General features: G+C 52.1%; 7 protein-coding genes across 7 annotated transcripts; 1 reads left to right on the forward strand and 6 right to left on the reverse strand.

Annotated features, from left to right (window-relative positions):
* Positions 1 to 20: 20 nt before the first annotated feature.
* Positions 21 to 3,652, reverse strand: BDZ83DRAFT_577865 (RecF/RecN/SMC N terminal domain-containing protein; the record flags this gene model as incomplete). The annotated part of the gene is made up of 3 exons (XM_060505066.1): positions 21 to 140; positions 205 to 3,474; positions 3,545 to 3,652. The coding sequence occupies 3 exons, from the start codon at positions 3,650 to 3,652 to the stop codon at positions 21 to 23; spliced, it is 3,498 nt and encodes a 1,165-aa protein (XP_060364763.1).
* A 486-nt stretch (positions 3,653 to 4,138) lies between these two features.
* On the forward strand, positions 4,139 to 6,490 carry BDZ83DRAFT_323124 (SGT1 protein-domain-containing protein). Its single transcript, XM_060502385.1, has 2 exons — positions 4,139 to 4,735; positions 4,813 to 6,490. Exons 1-2 carry the CDS (start codon positions 4,489 to 4,491, stop codon positions 6,402 to 6,404), a joined length of 1,839 nt encoding a protein of 612 aa, XP_060364764.1. The 5' UTR covers positions 4,139 to 4,488; the 3' UTR covers positions 6,405 to 6,490.
* An 86-nt stretch (positions 6,491 to 6,576) lies between these two features.
* On the reverse strand, positions 6,577 to 8,037 carry BDZ83DRAFT_752292 (uncharacterized protein; the record flags this gene model as incomplete). The annotated part of the gene is made up of 1 exon (XM_060514177.1): positions 6,577 to 8,037. The coding sequence occupies one exon, from the start codon at positions 8,035 to 8,037 to the stop codon at positions 6,577 to 6,579; it is 1,461 nt and encodes a 486-aa protein (XP_060364765.1).
* A 1,835-nt stretch (positions 8,038 to 9,872) lies between these two features.
* Positions 9,873 to 10,814, reverse strand: BDZ83DRAFT_730861 (uncharacterized protein; the record flags this gene model as incomplete). The annotated part of the gene is made up of 2 exons (XM_060512855.1): positions 9,873 to 10,461; positions 10,681 to 10,814. 2 exons carry the CDS (start codon positions 10,812 to 10,814, stop codon positions 10,125 to 10,127), a joined length of 471 nt encoding a protein of 156 aa, XP_060364766.1. The 3' UTR covers positions 9,873 to 10,124.
* Positions 10,815 to 11,607: 793 nt separating this feature from the next.
* On the reverse strand, positions 11,608 to 13,399 carry BDZ83DRAFT_323238 (uncharacterized protein). Its single transcript, XM_060502386.1, has 5 exons — positions 13,159 to 13,399; positions 12,868 to 13,035; positions 12,352 to 12,810; positions 12,155 to 12,295; positions 11,608 to 12,098 (listed from the first exon to the last, which is right to left on the reverse strand). The coding sequence occupies exons 1-5, from the start codon at positions 13,219 to 13,221 to the stop codon at positions 11,958 to 11,960; spliced, it is 972 nt and encodes a 323-aa protein (XP_060364767.1). The 5' UTR covers positions 13,222 to 13,399; the 3' UTR covers positions 11,608 to 11,957.
* Positions 13,400 to 14,428: 1,029 nt separating this feature from the next.
* BDZ83DRAFT_577840 (thiamine pyrophosphate enzyme) lies at positions 14,429 to 16,336 on the reverse strand (the record flags this gene model as incomplete). Its single annotated transcript, XM_060505061.1, has 4 exons — positions 14,429 to 14,732; positions 14,798 to 15,327; positions 15,384 to 16,087; positions 16,150 to 16,336. The coding sequence occupies 4 exons, from the start codon at positions 16,334 to 16,336 to the stop codon at positions 14,429 to 14,431; spliced, it is 1,725 nt and encodes a 574-aa protein (XP_060364768.1).
* Positions 16,337 to 17,036: 700 nt separating this feature from the next.
* Positions 17,037 to 17,330, reverse strand: BDZ83DRAFT_621679 (uncharacterized protein). The gene has a single exon (XM_060508283.1). The coding sequence runs from the start codon at positions 17,265 to 17,267 to the stop codon at positions 17,052 to 17,054; it is 216 nt and encodes a 71-aa protein (XP_060364769.1). The 5' UTR covers positions 17,268 to 17,330; the 3' UTR covers positions 17,037 to 17,051.
* Between the last annotated feature and the right edge of the window lie 950 nt (positions 17,331 to 18,280).

Raw genomic sequence — 18,280 nt, forward strand, 5'->3', positions numbered from 1 at the left:
GAGCGAAGCGAGGAATGTCCTCAATGTAAAACAACGCACCGGATGATCTTGACGTCCTTGTCGAGCGTAGCTCGTCCTTCAATCGCGTTTGGTGTAATCATGATGTACTGACGTGATACGGAGCGTCTAGCAGCGGTGATCTGAGAAAAAAAGGGTTCTTGTTAGCATAGTAGATACAATTACGCGAACAGGAATGAGACTTACAAGCATGTTTGTGCTGATGGTACGGTTGACATTGTCCATGAACACGTCAAACTCGTCCAGACATCGCAGGGGTGAGCCCATTGCCTCCCAAATCGCTAGTAGCATGCAGATGGATGAGAACGATTTTTCGCCACCTGACAACGTCTTTGTGCTACGGCCAGCAGTGCCCTTGCGGGTTTCATCCGGTTCCACGAAGAGTTGCAGCCGGCGCTGCGGATGGTCAATGGCAAGCTTGCCCCTGAAACCTCGCTCGCTCAACAAGTATTGGAAGCAAATGCGAGCACGTGCCGAGATATGTCGCTGGAACAGTCGCCACCTGTTCAGTCGATCCTCTAGATTGAGCTTGCCTGCCGCCTGCTCCTCCTGCTGGCCCTTGTAGAGTTGCTGTGAAGCTTCGTATGCAGCCTCAGCCCTAGCCGCACGTTCTTTGATCTCCTCATCCGACGCTCCCAATCTTTGAGCCCTCTTCTCCAGCTGTTGGTGGATAACAGCGTACTTGCTCTCGATACTCCTATGAGTTTCGCCTTCCTCGATGTACACTCGCTGTGGCGCCTTGTCCATGGCTTGTTGAGTGAAGTTGGCGACCACTTCAGCTTGTTCGTCACGCCTCGTTTCTGCTCGCTCTTTTTCGAGGACCGCATCATCACGGTCCTGGAACGCGCGATTCTTCTCGAGGACTGCCATTTTGCGCAGATCTTCCGCTTTCTGGACTGCGAGTTGCAACTTCGTAATTCGAGCCTGAAAGTCTTTCATTCTCCCCTTCTCATCGGCAAGCGTCCTCTTGCACTCTTCACATTTCTTATTGAGTTCATCTTGTCGTAGTCGCATTTCGCCGTATTGGGTTCCGTGATGCTCTCGTTCGGCTTTAATCTTCTCCAACTCCTCCCGGAGTGAGATAAGGCGACCATCTGCTCCTTCGTACTGGTCCAGTTCAGCAGAGATATCTTCAATCCTGGCCTGAATCCGCAACAACTTCCGCTCCAGCGATTGCCCTTGTTGTTGCTGGTTATTGAGAGCGGCGTTGCATTTTGCGACTGTCTGGTCGAGCTCCCGCCGCTTCAGCTCTATCGCGCGTAAGTCCCCACGTAGATGAGCCAACGATTCCTTTGCCAGACTGATTTGTGTTTGGTCGTCAGACTTCATCCTAGGCGCCCGGGGGAAGGGGTTGATGGTTCCTGTGTTATATCCTGCACCGCTTGACCGGGCCATGCGAAGGCCGAAGCCTCTTTTGCCCGCGCCATCATGGAGGGAAATACAAGCTTGGACGTTTGGGGGAGGTGTATCGCTCATCATAACATCTTCTGCCTTCGTCCTCTCTCTTATCAGAACGATTTTGTCAATGGTGTGTGCCACAATGAGCTGACTGCGGACCCAGTCGTTGTCGAAATTGAGCACCCGGAGAACAGTGTCAAAGGCTGCATCCGGCTCCCTGAGGTGGGTATTCGGCGGTAGCCGCTTGCTGATGATGATTGGGGGAAAGCGCTGCAAGTTGACTTGTTGCATGAGTTTTGTCAGTCGTTGTTGGTCAGACTTGTTGGATACAAGGAAGCCATCCAGCGTTGCGCCAAAGACCGTCTCCAAAATTGGGGACCACTCAGGTTGAGTGAGCTGAACATGGGCTCCAATGGGCCCAACGGGCTTTTCGTGAAACCCGTTCTCTCGCTCGATCGCTTGAAGAAGAAGAGGTATCTTCTTATCGTAAGCAGCCCAGACAGAGCCTCTGTTCTGCTCCAGGCTGCGCAAACGCCCCTCCGCTGAGGTAATTTCCGCCCTCTTCCTGTCAACATCGGCCTTCCCCCCTTGTAAGGCGCCCTGGGCGCGATTTAGCTCTGCTCTGAGTTGCGGGACTGTGTCATTCTCGTCGGCGATTTGTTGTTTGATCGTAGACTCTTCTGCTCTTGCTTCATTCAGAAGACTCTCCTGTTCCTGGCGGGCACTCCCAGCTCCAGCGCCCAGTCGCTGCTCCTCGGCTTCAATCTTGGTCTCAAACTCAGCCACCCCTTGTCCGGCGCTTTTGAGCCGTTGTTGAACATCTCTGAGTTGATGGTGTATGTCGGTGACGGATTGCTTCGCCTCTTGGTACGCTTCGTCGGCGAGGGCGATGCTTTCCTGAATAGTACCAGCTTCCTGTGATTCCGTTTCGACTGCACCTTGAGCACGCTCAAGGTGCTCGTCGCGCTGGCTTAAAGCCTGTGTTGTGTGCTCAATGAGCATAGTAGCGCGTTGGATTTCCCCGTCCAGAGCAGCGACTTCATCGTTGTACTTAACGAGCACATCTTCTTGCTCAGCTACCTGTGACCAGTAAAGCTGATTACGGAGACGGCGATATGTCTTCCTCATTTCTTCATTCTTCTGAGCAATGTCCTTGAGCTTCTGCGCCTCCGAATGCTCTCTCTTCGCACGACGGACATGTTCCTCTAGGCTCGGTAGCTTTGCCTCGTGACTCTCGAGAATTTCGGTCAGGAGTTTGTAGTCGTTGTCAAGCTGTTCGAGTTGGACACCTCGAACGAAGAACTTGTACTTCATAGAGGGTGATGACGAATTCAGAAATTGTCGGGCATTGTCCTGCGATAGGACGTTGAGCGGATTGTCGACCTGCAAAGCCCAATACTCAGAGATCTCGTCAACGTCCGCCTTCTTTGTAGAGATGGTTTTCCCAGTCACACTCTTCAGCTTGAAGCCACTGGCGCCGGCCCTGGAGAAATGACGTTCGACTCTAATGGTTTCGCCGTACAGATCGGGTTGATAGGCGTCTATGCCCTGGTTCTTAATCCTCACAATGATAACAGAGTTGTCTCTCCCTTCCTTGATGAAGCTCTTGAGACTTCCGCCTCTGTTGGTAGAGCTAGCCTTGCCGCCAAGACACAAGGTTAGGGCCGTGAGGACTGCACTCTTGCCACTTCCATTCTCGCCGACGATGAAGTTGATCAGGGGACCGAGCTCAACAAAGAGTCGCTCGTGGCACATGAAGTTGATGCACTCGACACTCTCGATAATGCCGTTCTCGGCAGCGTGGTTGTCGCCGATGCGCTGCGGCCGGCTTTTGATTTTCTGCGTAGCACGTTGATCGTCTTGATCCTCGTACTGCAAGTGCCTGAAGCCATCGTCTCGGGCGATTTCGTATTGGGTTCGGGGAGGCGAATCACGGCCGACTCTTCTGTCTTCCTCTTCTTCGTCCGCACCATCTTCGCTTCCGGAGTTTGGGGATGCGTCCCTCGGGGGGGTCGGCTTAGTCGGTTGAGTAGTATTTGATAGTCGAACCCGCTTTGACTGCAGAATTCCATAGTGTCAGTTAATCCCATAGGCAATATCCTAAATTCATATTCTTGGAGAAACGTACGGGCGCATCCTGAGCGAGGTTGGACCTTTTTTGCCGCACCTCAACCAGCTCCTCCTCCTCTCCAGTGCCTGCTTCCGAGATGGCGTGGGATCTCTTACCGGGGGCCATGACGAGTAGTTCAGCAGATGCGCCTGCAATTGCGCCTGCGTGGAGATTCTGCGGCGTCGCGCAAACGTGATTGAATGCGCCTATTGCACTGGGCGTCGATGAAGGTGAACGCAGATGCTGGGTACCTTGCGTTGGATAACTTGGGATGCCTTCTGGATTGAAGGAGCACGAAAGCTTCGTGCGACGCGTCGGATGGCAGAACGCGACTGTGTGGTTGTCCGCGGTGGGGGCTGAGGTAAGGTAAGTTAACCTGGGAGGTATGTCTTCCTGCACCTTCCATTAATCGAGCACTTAACGCGTACAATGCTCTGGGCAGACATGTATCAAAGTCACTGTGCTGCTACCTAGGTACCTTCCCTGCCCTACCTTTAGGTAGGCAGGTAGGTAACCGGGGCTTTTGTGGGGCGATCTTCTGAGAGACAACCTTACGAATTTAAGCTTCATGCCGTAGGTATGCCAACAACAACAGTTTCAAAGTCTGAGATGCAATTATCGAAAGAGCTCTATCAAAAGGTATATAAGATAGATCGAGGTGAAAAAATCAGGCAAGACAAGTCTACATACTCCGGATCAGGTGTATACTGCAATACGTGTTCATGAATTTCAATGCGCAAATCCTCAAAACTCCTCGAGGATTTTTCGAAACCGCTTGGCTTCCATTGGAAGAAGTCGTCCAACCTCCACTCAAAATATCAGCCCTACCTGCGACCGTGTAAATCACGAGCTAAACCTCACGGCTCCGCTACAACAGAACAACAGCAACAACAGCTGTGTCCGTCGTATGCGCGCATTTGCAACTTCATCTGGAGAGCCAAGGCATCTCGAAGCTATTTGTCATGGCTGATTCACAACGAGGAGCTGGAGATGGAGGGGATCGCAACGAAAAGAATTCTCTCAGCCTACAAGAAAATTGCGTCGAGTATAGCATCTTTCTTGTTGACCCCAACGCCTCGAGTAATCCCCTGAAGCAACTTTCCAGACTCGAAGATCTACGAAAGTCTGCTTTGCAACTCGCAAACTCCCTGACCGCAGACTATATTTGGCAAAAGGGGCTGTTTACTCTCGATGTGGTCACAGAGCAAGGTTCGTCCAACCCCAAAATCATTCCTTTTTTTTCTCTTTTTTTTTTTTTCTCAACTTGCGTGCTAAGACTCTGACAGGCAACTCGTTTCTCCGAGGAACTACTGATTACGGAGATGCGATCGAGGACGAATGGCTGATTGTCTTTATTCTCAGGGAGCTTTCCAAAGCTCAACCCACTGCATGGATCCGTGTCTTTGACTCTGATGGAGAGTTTCTCCTCATAGAGGCGGCCAACGTTCTTCCAAAATGGTTGAGTCCTGAGACAGATCAGAACCGTGTTTGGATCAGCAATGGCCGTCTGCGAATCATCCCCCACACAACCGAAGACGGCACTAAAACCCGGCTGTTGGCATTATCGGACGCTTTGCGCGTCATTAAGTCCTCTGCCGACTCTCTCTTGCACTCAGAGTTCATAGAGGCTGAGGCTTTCTATCGCCTCGAAAAGTACCCTGGCCAGATTCACAAGTCCATACACCACTCGCTCGTGACAATTCCTCGAAGACTTGTCCATGTCCTACGCCAAACTCCCAAGGCCGTTGCACCAGCTGTGGAGTCTTTCTACCTCCGCGATGCGCTAGATCTGAACACTCTCCTGTCTAGCAAGAAAAGTCTTACTTTCCCCCCGGTCGATCTTGTCACAGTGAGCGTCAAATTTACCAGGGTGTTATTCGCTCAACTCAGATCGCAAAGGTTCGAGCCTCCTGCCCCTTGGGCTAGTCTTATTCAACGGGCCAAAGGGGTCGAGCACACACATCTGGAGATGGGCATGAAGCTCACGTGTGGATTCGAAATAATGCTCAACAATGTTGAGAAGGCCGAGAGTCGTGAAGCCAGGGCGGCTAGTATCATTGTCCAGGACCTTGAGGAGGATGGAGACTTAGTGCTCCCTACGGACGAACAAATCCGCAGCTGGAAGGACGCTAGTCGCGATGACGACGAGTCCTGGATGGACATTAACTACGAAGACTTTGAGAGAGAGCTGTCAGGGCGTTCAGGCGGTACTCAACCTCAGTCGAAATCGAGCTTTGGAGATGCCACAACACAAGCGGACCTGCGCAAAATCGTCTCCCGGTTCGAGGCCTTTCTCAACGATGAGAATGCAGGACTAGACGGTGCCGAGATCAATGAAATGGACATTAATGATGACGACGACGAGTCCGAGGGCGGGGAGACAGACGAAGATGACGAAGATGAAGACAAGGCGGTCAGCTTTGACGAAGCGGAGTTCTCTCGTATGATGAGAGAAATGATGGGACTAGCACCCGCAGAGTCCGACGTTCGTAATGCCCCAAGCAAATCGCCTGCGGCAAGAGAGAACACTAAGCCCGTCGGGCAAGGCGAGGAACCTGACGACGATGACCTTCGGAAGCTTACCGCTGAGTTGGAAGCTGAGCTCAATGAACATGGTGCTCTCAAGTTGGACCAACCTCAAGGCAGAGCCCTAACTCAAGAAGACAAAGGGAAAGGCAGTGGGCCTGAGTCAAGCAATGATGATGAAGAGGCAGACGATGAAGTTGACATTGACTACAATCTAGCCAAGAACCTCCTCGAAAGCTTCAAGGGCCAGGGTGGTATGCCGGGTCCGGCTGGGAACATTCTAGGCATGATGGGACTTCAGCTTCCGCGAGACGAGGACGACAATGACGAGGAAGATAAGAAGAAGCGATGAAGACAAACGTTCGAGATCTTGTAGGTCATTAATCAGTCTTCATTGAAACGACGAATGCATCTTCCTCCATGAAGTCACCGTACGCCGGGCTCTAGACGTGTCGTTCCCCAAATATGTTCTTAGAGTGTTCGTTCATCATAAGCATCGCCTTTCGATACACGATCACCGTCTACTACTCTGACGATTCCCCGCTCTTCGACCGTTTCTTGGCCGGGCTTGATTCGCCGCTTGGTCTTCTCCCCCTCCGTGTGCCGGCGTCATCAAGAGCATCAAGCTGCGCCAGTATAGTGTTCAATCTCTTTCGTGCCTCCAACTCACGTCCGCTAATATCCTTTTGCGGGCGGAAGTATGTCCTCGCAATGTACGTGATTGTATGGTAGCAGTCGTACAGCAGAAGGCGGACGTGGGCCCTCTCCTTGTCCTCAATCAGATCCGAGGAAAACATCGACATGATGGTGTGCCGAGTGTTTGAGGATCCGTTGAATCCCGCAAGAAAATCACCACTAGGCTCACGACCGATGTTGAGAGCAAATAGTGGATCTCCGAAGACGAAGTTGCTCCAATCCTTCATGCCAGCCATGACGATGCCATCGTCGTGTTGGAGAGTAAGTGACGTGCTGTCATCTCCAGAATCCGAGCCGGTATCATATTCATCGCCAACCTCGTGTCTTGCGTCACTCCCGCGGCGGTCTGTGTGTTGTAGTCTTCCCCGCGGTCTGTCCTCGACAAGACATGTGTCGTCTCCGGAGCCTCGTTTTCGGAATACAAGGGTGTTAACATCTTTCCCGACGTCAACAGCTACCAGCCGGGGTATTTTGATTCCATCCAGCACATGCTCGAAGCGCTTGAACTGCCGTCGGATGGCACTGTAACCCAACATTACTTGCATATCCTCCCCGTCGCGAAGCACGCCTTCTAACATTGAGTGGAAGGCCATAGTCCAGGAGTGGACGCCTCTTGATTCCATCAATCTCGCGGCGACATCTCGCCTCGCGGGTGTCGTGGGATCTGCAGCTGGTGATGGCGCACATGTAGGTAGGACAGCAAAAGCAGGCCCGAATCGACCAGTGGGTGATACTTGCTCGCAAAGCTGGCGGTATAATTGCCCAATTTGGAAATCTATTGTTCTTCGTTCGGCCAATGAGAGTGGTGGACTGAGTTCGGAGATGGGGGTGCCCAGTGTTGGCTTGACGAGGTTATAGTCGAGACCCAGCTCGTTCGAGGCGGCCGTATGTGATATGAGGGTTGGAACCATAGCCCGCAATTCTTGTATCGCGACATCAGAATTACTCGTGGTCCTGCTTTCGTACGTGGTTACGGGAGAGATTGGCCTGGGTAAGCCTTCTGTTTCCGTAACTTTCTCATGGAGAAGAGGAGTCTCGACAGTTTTGCCGGCAAGCCATCTTAATACGGCAGCCTCCGAGATGACGGAGGCTCGCTCAGATCGCAGCAGCTTAACCATGGGCGGCGGAGGAACGACGAGAACCAAGCTCGCTCCGGTGGAGACTTTGACTCCATAGACGCGTTGGCAATGGACCGATGGCATCACCTGAACTTGCTGGACGGTGGCCTGGGGTACCAAACGGCTTATAACGGTCTGTATGGGCTTTGCCGGAGGAGGCGGCGCACACATGGACGTCGTTGACACTGTGTTGTGATACAGGTTCTGCCCTATGGAAGGTCGATGCGTGACGGGCGGGATGCTGCAGGTTTGCGAAACGCTTTGACAGGCGAATGGTATGCAAGGTGAAGTCGAGGTGTGAGTTCGGTGACACCGACCAGGAGCCATGTGGTAGGGGTTGGGCGAAGTAGCTAGATATAGCGAGTCCTCTACGGCTTCCCAGACGAGGGTGTCGGGATTTGCAAGGTCGTGTTGCGGCGTAATATGGACACACGGAGTGGTCCGGCCGGGGACTTTGGACGTTTTCATGCCAACAAGGGCAACACCAAGAGACCACTCCAATAGAAACGGGGTGTCTAGCGAGGCGGATTCAAAGGGTGAGCCGGCAAGTGAGGTTTACTGGGACTATTCGCCTATCTCATCCGGGCCGGATGGTGAGGAGGAGGAGTAGGAGGAGGATGATGACGGTAGCGCACTAGGTATGCGCATGAAAGCACGGAAAGATGTGTCGACCACAAGCGAAAGGATGTTCGGCGATGAGCAGGGCATAGATTGAGGGCGTTTGAGAACCCAAGGGTGTGAAGGTCTGAGTGGAAAGGCCAATGCCAACGATGGAGTGAGTGAAGCTGGTCCACACACGAATCCTTGTTCCGCGAGAAAAGACGGCATCCGTCCGAATAGAGGTCGGGGCGGCACCTGTTTGAGCCAGCATAAGTGTCTTCATACACCTCAAAAGAGAAGATAAGACAGGTGAGAGGAACAGGGTAAGCTAAGCTATGCAGTTGCATTGCAGCAGTCGAGGCGAGCAGCGAGACATGATGGGCGGGCGGCGCAAAAACCAGGCTCAAGGACACGAGCTTGATGAGGTAGCCAAGCAATGAGAATGACCTTGAGCTGTTCCAGGACAAGCGAGATCAGTCGAGAACAAGCCAACGCACGAGATGAACTAATGAGAAGGCGCAACAGGCGAGAGAGCAAGAGGTTGATAGACTAAGGCCCGATGGCTCGGTGATGACGGGCGAGGCGTCGTGCAAGGAGCAACACTGGCTGAGTGGGTGGGAAGAGGGAAAGGCGCTCAATGGGCGTGTGAGGAATAAGCGAGAGAGACGACACTAAAAAGCGACAACGTATAAGCTGTCTGCTAATAACCTACCTTTCGCCAAGTTACTTTGCCCATGAGGTCCGCAGGGAGGGAACAAGCGCGCAAGAATACTAGAGAGCACCTATGGACCTCTATGAGCATGGGTATTTGTCTCTCTCTGTGTGTGTAGGATTAATACACAAGTGTGCACATACACGTACAGCAGATAGACGGAAAGAAGGAGGGAGCGGGAGGACCAAAGAAGCGACTGAAGAATTGTAAATGGACCCTACGGACATAGACCGAGAAGAGAGATGAGGTACCGTAGTGTAGATGGAAAAAAATGTCGGAAAGGGAGAAGACAGGCAGGGGCAGAGAGGGGCTCTGCAACGCAGCAGGCCAGCAACAGACGAAGGAATGTGCCACTTGGGGTCAAGTCAAGCGAAGTTGCAGATGAACGTCTTTTACTCCTCATGGGAGAGAAGATAAGCGTCGAGTCTGGACTTGGACTAATCGTGCAGTTGACGATCTCCACATACGCATAGCTTACCTACCTCACCTCACCTTATGCAGGCACTGGCGAGTGAGGCAGATATTCCTGCAGTAAGTTCAAGTAGGAGCAAAGTGTGCGAGCCAGGGGCATCCAGGCTTGTCATTTTCTCGCGGTGTAGAAAAAAAAGATTGGATGGTCTGCGATCTGGGGAGGTGAGGTTGGTGAAGAAGTGGAATGAATGGAGGAAATCTATTCGCAGGGTTCTCATGATGGGATGGAATCTAGGAGGGTGACAGGGAGCCCCCAGCGAGGGTCTGCATCGTCAAGCGAGCCGGGGATTTGTTGATTGGATGCGATTAAGCGAAACTGGCGGGTCTTGGATCCCCGCCCGCAGCGTCGGGGCGGCAACCACCCACTCACCCACTCTTTTCTCATCTCATCTCACTGTTCCATTTCCACAGCTTGCAAGGTGCCTTAGCTCACCAACAGTGGACGGATACAGATCCATGCCAACGGATAAACACCTCAAGATCCAAGGGCAGCCCTGAGCCAAGGTAAGACGTGATGGGAGCTTTGATATCCCGGGTTGTCGTCAATGGCCAAGTCTCTACGAAGTGTCTGGCGTACGGATCCGGTGGCCATATTCAAGTTGGGAATCTTCAGTCGGCTGTCGTCTTCTCCTGCGATGAGGTATGTTGAACGCATGCCTCGAGCCACTGAGACATCTGCCACGTTGACTTTTTCACCAAAACGCTGCGCATGTTGGATAGGAAAGTCTTCAAATATGACGCCTGCCTCGACGCTCACGCAAGTTGTTGGAAATGCAAGTCCAAGATCCAGCCCACCAGCGCAGGAACTTTTGCTAGCGTCAAGCCGATTTGGCGAAGCATGCTGCTGCAAGTCATACTTGAACTACTATTTTCTTACTCTCTGGTTTCTGTCACCATTACGCTTCACACCTCAACGTCAAGGTAGAATATTCTAATGGGACCACCGAATCACATATCTCCTGGCCATTTAGGTGGTCGCATTGTGCGAATGGCATACACCTCGCAAAAAGGGAAGTACAGAAGGTACTTACCAAGGTGAAATAGGAATCTGAAGCTCTGTAGGTACCTTTCCGGTAAGGTACCTTAGTTGCCAGCCGAGCGAGGTACGTATCTCACCTAGTAGTACGGTAGAAGACGGGCGATCTAGAAATTCTGCATCAAACATTTCAAATTCCCCCTCGTCCAACCAGACGGAATCCACTTGCAAAAGGGCTATGCTGCAAAGGCCTGATATTTGCATGCGCCGGGTCCGTAATCATAGCCAGTGTTGGGTTTCCGGATCGACCGCTGACCCCATGCTCCAACACACTGCCCCCCCCCCCGGACGGCTGATATGATATGGTGGAGGCGGCCAAGGGACGGATCTGGATCCCAAATAGAAGTTTGGAACGTTCCATATGCTGGAGACTCGTCAAATTTATACAGATAAGGCTTAGCGCCGTCATGCTCGCAGATGCGCACTCTCCACACAGCTTACAACTCGCTCCACCCTGGGCGCTCGGCTTTCAGCTGCTACTTTTCCACCAACACAACACATACGTGACCGCATTTGCCCTCATGTTTGCATTGATTTCCCCATATCCCATATCACGTTGCAGAAATATCTGACCATCATGCGGTCGGTACTCGGTAGAGATTGGGTCGTTCATTGCTCCTCCTTCGATTAACATCCCACAAGCAAGAAACAGCACCGGGTTTCCATCAAGTTGCAATCATGAAGCCCTGAAATTGCGAAGACTCATAGCAACTCAGTCCGCATCACACCTGTGCTAGAAGACACTCCACTGTGTACTTGAATGGTAAGACCCGGACTCGACGATTGTCGCAGGCTATTTGGAGTTTACGCGTCACGTACGTAAGGCCAGTAGCCTTCCCCAAGGCTACCCAATCAAGAATAATCGAAACACCGGATCTCAGGCCGCTGGATTTAGACCTCTGGCTTTGAACATCCTCGAGTGACAAGTGGGCACACGTAAGGGGGTACACAGTACAGCACTGAGGGTCTCTACGAATCTACCCTTCGTTGCATCGGAGGGGACGTATCGGCTTCTTTGCTATACAATGTCTTCACAAGGAAGCAAAGCGAGCCAAATGCCCACCAATTTCGAATAACATTGTCATGTAGGGGATACGGTGCTTGTCAAGATGCAAGTGAGTGAACCATGCCCTTTCTCAACTCCCATCATCTGGTATTTGGAAGACCGATTGGTTATTTCGCTTGGGGTTCCACGAATGTTATACGGTAATTGCTCCCATAGCTTAGATGAAGGATGGTCCCAAATGCATCCTCCACGACCTCGTACACAACTCATGCTGCCTTGTCTTCACCTTCCTTAGGTGCCGGGCGATTTGCCTTCGCTCCAGGAGACGCCTTGTACAGTTCGTTGACGTTGAGCTTCTTCAAATCATCCCAGTCACTGCGCTCAATAACACTCATGCCGCAGAAACTCTGCAAACCAGTTAGTTTGATGCTCAGCAGCTCTACCCTGCTGGTATCCCACATACCTGAAAAACATCGACAAGTATGACTTTGTCGGCATTAGTGAGGTCAACCTTGTGCCGCGGGCTGACGACGCTGGCGATTTGCTTAATGAGCGTGTCGCGATCAAGCGAGTTGTTGCTGCGTATCGAGGGTCGAATGGCATACTGCCAGATATGTCAGCCTAAATCACCCAGCCAGGATTTGCCGAGAATGGACATACTGTACAGGTCGGCTTCTCAGCCTGAGCATCGCTCCCTCCTTCAATCTTCTCTACATCGCCTCCTGTAGCCTGAGCTGTCTCACCAACGAGATCGAAATGCGCAGCTAGGGCGTTTCTAGCGACTCGTACCACGCCGTTCTCAGATGCCTTGTCAACAGAGGTGACCGGCGTCAGTCGATTGATATACTTGGTCTTCCGCTCCTTGAGATCAGTGCAGACGCTGGCGTCTACGCACATCTTACGGCAGAGCTCTACGGGGTCGATGGGATCCCTTGTCTTCATGAAGAAGACACACTCGATACCAGCCTTGATAGCCTTGAAAGTACGCTTAGTTTTGCCCTTGTTGACGTCACTGATGCCATCGAGCTCCTTCTTGATGGAAGCCTCAATGTCCTCGTCTTCCTCATCTGATTCGACTTCTTCCCCGGGAGGAACGATGCCGTAGAGCGTCTTTGCGTACTGAGGGGCAGTCGTGTGAGTGAGCGCAAGTGCGAAATGCTGGCAGAATCAACAAACCTCGTCACATAGTGCGCTGAATTCGCTAATGGACTTTCCATCCATGCCTCTAGCAAATGTGACCCAGATACCCTTGTCGCCAACCCCAAGGGCGACGCCCTTGTCCTGAAGACTGGCGACCTTCGCTTTGTGTTGCGGCGTCTGCCATTTGCCGGAGCCTTGCCCACCCTACTTTCTCATTAGCGATGAATTTACACTGAAGAATGGAGACTCTTCTTATAAGCTCGTCCAGTCAGGGTCGGTGAAAATGAAATACGCAATGCAATATACTGAAATCAGGTGAAAACATACCTTGCTTCTCTTGGCGGGATGGCCACCACCGCCGCCCGACTGTTTCCTTTTTGCGTCTGTCATTTTGCACGAGCCTCGCGATCTGCAGCTCTGAAAATATGTGAAATGCTGCGCCGAAGCCCGTATGAGCTGTGAGTGTGGAAATTGTGGCTTGTGTGATGGCTGAGAGAGAAGCTTGGTGTGGTGTGCTGAAGATAGCTAGAAGAGGTAAAAAGTCCACACCGCCCGAAAACAAGAAATCAGACGAGCTGGACCCGCTATACCTTCTACGTCTTATTGCGACCTGAGATACAATTCTCAACAATCAGCCACCGAAAACAGCTATCGATTCGATGGAGCTTAATCGAAGCTTCTCAATTGACATGACAGGACTTATTTCTAGACGGGCCGAATGTGGACGCTCTATCGTTGAAGCGACTGGCGCTGATGGTGCTAATATGCGTTCTGAAAATTCAAACTCGACAGACAAAATACATTTCGATCACGGTTCCTGGACCTTGGTGCCACGATTATTTCACTTGAATCTGATGCTAAAGAAATCAATCTGATGTTATCAATTCCATAACTAGGGTGTGTCGGATCTCAGGTTGGATGACTTATTGGGAAGACAAGGTCCACCTATGTGGAACGATGCCACTTGGAAATTTATTTAGTTGCTTCAACTTCGCTTGTCTCCCTGGGAGCACTAGAGACACAGCGGAGGGGGAGAGGCGCCACGCCTGTCATTCAATTGCTGGCTATAGCTCAAGTTGCCTTGACGAGACAGGCCCAAATATCACAGAAGACACAGAAATGCCACAATTCACTGCAACCTCAGAACGCAGACTGAAGACGCAAGTATGCCATGCTTCTCATATCCATCAAGGCGCGGCCGTCTTCATTTCACCATCCAATTCAAACACCCTCCTTTCACCCTTTCTTTTGGCTATTGCCAATACTTGGATCATGACACAGCAGATGCAGGTTGATATATTCAAAGACGACGGCCTTGTGCCAAAACGAGTGAACGTGTCTGTTGTGAGGAAATCACTATTCGGTAAATGGTCGTCTCAACCCAATGGGACAGTAGCCAGTGCGGGACAATACTCGAATATTCATCTAGTTCATGTATAATCTAGCCGTAGTAGTCTCACTACGTTTTACCAACCAATAATCTAAAGCTAAGAATAACCACAGAATCAACCCATTACGTCTAGCCATGCGCCGGGAAACCATTTCCTGCGCCGAGTGAAAAAAAACCATCTTTTGTGAAATAATTGCTGCCTTATCTTTACTCGACCTTTGCGTTATTTCTAGCGCTGGCCTCGGCAGTCATGATCAACGCTCTTGGCGCATCCTCCTTGGGGAGGTAGAGCTCGACAAATTGCAGCGTCGTGGGGTTGTTGAACTCCTGGTCAGTCAAGAGCTTCTCGAGTTCGTCCTTGGTCTTGACCACGAATTTCTTGGCTGTCTGCTCGGTGCCGCCGAACACTGTCGCAAGTTCCTTGTACTGCCACTGGACAATGTCGTTGTACTCGGCCTCCATGCCGTGGATGAAGCGCTCGATGGTGTATCCATCGTTGCAGATAACGAAACTACGATATAATGTTAGCGTGAGATTCTTCGAGTCGGTGCAAAGGAATAAGGAAGCTGAACTCACATTGTTGTCTTCAAGCCATGGCGCAACATGGTAGTGACCTCCTGGGCCGTAAGCTGGAAGGATCCGTCGCCGACGAAGAGAATCGTCCTGCGGTCCTCTCCCGCATCCTTGGCTGCGAGAGCCGCACCTTGGGCAGCACCGACAGACCAGCCGATACTTCCCCAGAAGACCTGACTCAAAGCTGTGACCCCAGCAGGGAATTTGGTGTCCCAGATACCAAAGTTGGCTGTTCCTGTCTCGGTGACGACGATGTCGTTCTCGCGGAGGTAGTTGCCAACGCGAGGCCACAAGTAAGCCTGGGTAATGGTTTGCGAGGGGTCTGAGTTGGGGCTGGGCACTCTGTTGATGACCTCGGGTGATGTGACGACGGAAAGCTGGCTCAAGTCGAGGCGCTCAGTGACCTTGCGGAGGACTCCGCGCATGGTGATGCCAGGGTACTCAGAGTATCTGACTCTCATGTGTGTGCTGTGGAAGTCGATGGTGTTCAGCTGCGATGTCCTGTAAGAGAATCCAGCGGTGTTGAAATCACTCTGCAAGAATGTTAGTGGACTGTCTTTGGATGACCAGGAGCGACATGTCAATTTACCTTGAGACCACCAATGGACAAGATCAAGTCTGAAGACTCGAGTCGCTCACCAACATCGGGTTGCGAAGCGGTACCGGCATAAACACCGCCGTAGTTGGGGTGGGATTCGTTGACGGCACCCTTTCCCATGGGCGTTACGAAGACGGGAATCTTTGTCTTCTCAAGGAGTGCATGAACCTCGGGGAGAACGCGGTGGCGGATAGCGCAGGCGTCAATCAGCATGACGGGCTTCTGAGCGGCATGAAGGGACTTGAGGACGACGTCGACGACGTAGTCCTCTCTGTCGGGGTCGTTGGTGGCCTCCTCGAGGTCGATTGGCTTGTTTAGGCGCTGGCCCTCGATCTTCTTCTGGACCATGTCGGTGGGGAGCATGATGTAGACGGGACGACTGCGGATCCAGCACTCTCGGAGAGCATGGTCGATCTGGTTGGCAATCTCGGCGGGGTTGTTGAGGCGGGCAACATCGCATGAAATTTGAGAACTCATGTTGGAGAAGACGTTGAAGTCGCCGTTGCCAAGGGTGTGGTGCAGGAGCATGCCGTTCTTCTGGGAGATCGTGGACGGGCAACCGACAATGTGCACGACGGGGATGTGTTCTGAGTAGGCACCAGCAAGAGCGTTGATGGCGGAAAGCTCACCAACACCAAAGGTAGTGATGATGGCAGAGATGCCTTTGACACGGGCGTAACCATCGGCAGCGTAGCCTTGAAGGATATCAGCTCGTCAAAGCTTACTTGGCAACTTGATACTTTGTAGAGGTACTTACCGGCGTTGAGCTCGTTGACGTTGCCGACCCATTTCAAGCCGCACTGGGGAAGATAGTCGAGGGCAACGAGGTTGAAGTCACCGGGAAGGCCGTGAACGGAGCGGACACCAACCTCATGAAGCCTCTTGAAAAGGTATTCGACGACGTCGACAGGCTCTATAAGCCCTTGGGTTCTGATATCAGCCATGATCGGATATGTGTGTGAGCAGCTGATGGTGTATGAGGGGTAGCTCTGGATGCTACCTCGAATGTATGCTGTAGAGTGTTCGTCTGTGTAGATATGGAATGAAGAAGGAGAAAAAGATGACTAGTCAAGGCCAGAGGCGTATAGACTTATATCAAAGTCAACGACCTGCAGAGATGGCGATGTTGTTGATGTTCCCAGTCGGACTCAGACTCACTCGAGTGTCGGCATCATTGCATGGGTCGGCCAGGATCGTCAAGTCAGACCACTTGCCATTGCAGATTGACACGACAGGGCCATCGGCGATGGGCGACAGCTCAAGTAGCTCCATTTCGTATAAGTGACAAGATACCGCGAGCCAGCGAGGCGGCTGAAGCGCAGACAAAGTGGGTACCGGGTCTCGGCATGCGATGGGCTCGATCAAGATTTGGGTAACAGGGGACCAAGATTGGGTCCTGGCACCAGACGGAAAAAAAGACGCGAGATAGTAGCGTTGTTACCCATCGTGGTGCGGCTCAGAATAGAGTAGAGGGCGAGCAGACAATGGGTGCACTGCACCGAGTAAGGAGATACAGTCAACAGTGAGTGATGTAATGGAACACGCCACAAGAGGTTGCGGTCACCAATACACCGGGCTCAAGCCGGACTAGGCCGGTGGATTCCGGAGGTGAGGTGAGGTGAGGTGAGGTCCCAAATATCTGAGGGAAAAAAAAAGAATTTATTTTGGTACCTTGTCACTGTTCGACGTAAGGCAACTACGACTGATAGTGAGACAATGGAATGGGACGATAATAAAGTTACCCGCGTTCAGGGCAGAACAGGGAAGAACATGAACGTATCCGTCCTGAGCATCCATATCCGTACGTGGTTTGTGGATTTCGGGTCCCCTGGGCGAGAGAGTGCAGGAGGGAAAAGTGACAGTTCTGGGCAGCATAAGGCCTAGAACACGTCAGGACCAATCAACCCTTGTCCCTGCCTGCCCGTGCAGTGTGAGGCAATGGAAGCCCGCTGCCCCGCTGGCAACTTGGCAAGGTACGCAACCGTTGACTGCGTGGGATCTGCAATCCACCTCGTCGGGATCCTGCGGCGTGCCCTCCTGTTTCCCACCCTCCCACTCACCTAATCCGTGCGAATTCACATTTTAGCCAAACTTGGAACCTTCGCATCATGCTTTGAGCCAACATAAGACCATAACATGAGCTTAGAACCTCATGGATCAGCGGCAATACACTATTACGACTCAGACAATTCCATGGGGAGGGTTATTGCCTCGCTTCCGGGTTTCCCTGACCGCCCCTCCCTGATGTTGTCGTGCGCAAACTGGGGGTGAAGGCGGAGAGACGCGCCATTCGACATGATCTGATGTTGGCCCCAGCCTATCGGCCCTGCTACGGCGCAACGGCCTAAATAAACCGCAATGGCAGTACCATCGAGCATCGTGCGCCTGTCAGCTGCGGAGCCGGGCCCGGGACCCGCTACGCTCGACTTCGGGCCGCCGCTCGAAGACCGAAATATATCGCGTCCCGTTCGGACGAATCGCTTGGACCTCAGCCCCGAACCTGAGGGCGGCCGAAGAGAACGACTGACCTCTTCTCTGCGTTTCTGGACAAGTTGTCCCGACGAAATACATGTCCAACCATTAATTTGACAGTCCAGCTCTGCCACTGGCCCATTTCCCTTCCTGGAAGGAATCCTGCAAATATCAGATCATGTTCTAAGGACCAGTAATGGCCAATGGGAAAAACATGACGAAGATCTGCATGCATAAGGGTCTACAAAGATAGGAACCCGTCATTCTTCACCTCAACCACCTATAAGCACCGACGCCCAATTCTTGGCAAGGACTAAACGCTCACATGCAACACAAGCCGGGCAAAACTTTACAGATACGTAGTCTCCTTGTTTCGCTTTTGTTCTATGTGGAGGGTATAGTATTCTACATGTGGC

The sequence above is a fragment of the Colletotrichum acutatum genome (assembly GCF_030867785.1).
Source record: "Colletotrichum acutatum strain CBS 112980 chromosome Unknown BDZ83scaffold_48, whole genome shotgun sequence".
Lineage (NCBI taxonomy): Eukaryota > Fungi > Ascomycota > Sordariomycetes > Glomerellales > Glomerellaceae > Colletotrichum > Colletotrichum acutatum.

What these genes read in the sequence shown, in the direction of transcription:
- BDZ83DRAFT_323124 (XM_060502385.1), top strand. Translation starts at nt 4,489, where the DNA reads ATGGCTGATTCACAACGAGGAGCTGGAGATGGAGGGGATCGCAACGAA. An exon ending in CGATGTGGTCACAGAGCAAG is followed by an intron (nt 4,736 to 4,812) that starts GTTCGTCCAACC and finishes AGACTCTGACAG; the next exon opens with GCAACTCGTTTCTCCGAGGA.
- BDZ83DRAFT_323238 (XM_060502386.1), bottom strand. Translation starts at nt 13,221, where the DNA reads ATGACAGACGCAAAAAGGAAACAGTCGGGCGGCGGTGGTGGCCATCCC. An exon ending in TCAGCGCACTATGTGACGAG is followed by an intron (nt 12,811 to 12,867) that starts GTTTGTTGATTC and finishes ACTGCCCCTCAG; the next exon opens with TACGCAAAGACGCTCTACGG. An exon ending in CTGAGAAGCCGACCTGTACA is followed by an intron (nt 12,296 to 12,351) that starts GTATGTCCATTC and finishes CATATCTGGCAG; the next exon opens with TATGCCATTCGACCCTCGAT.
- BDZ83DRAFT_621679 (XM_060508283.1), bottom strand. Translation starts at nt 17,267, where the DNA reads ATGCTGCCCAGAACTGTCACTTTTCCCTCCTGCACTCTCTCGCCCAGG.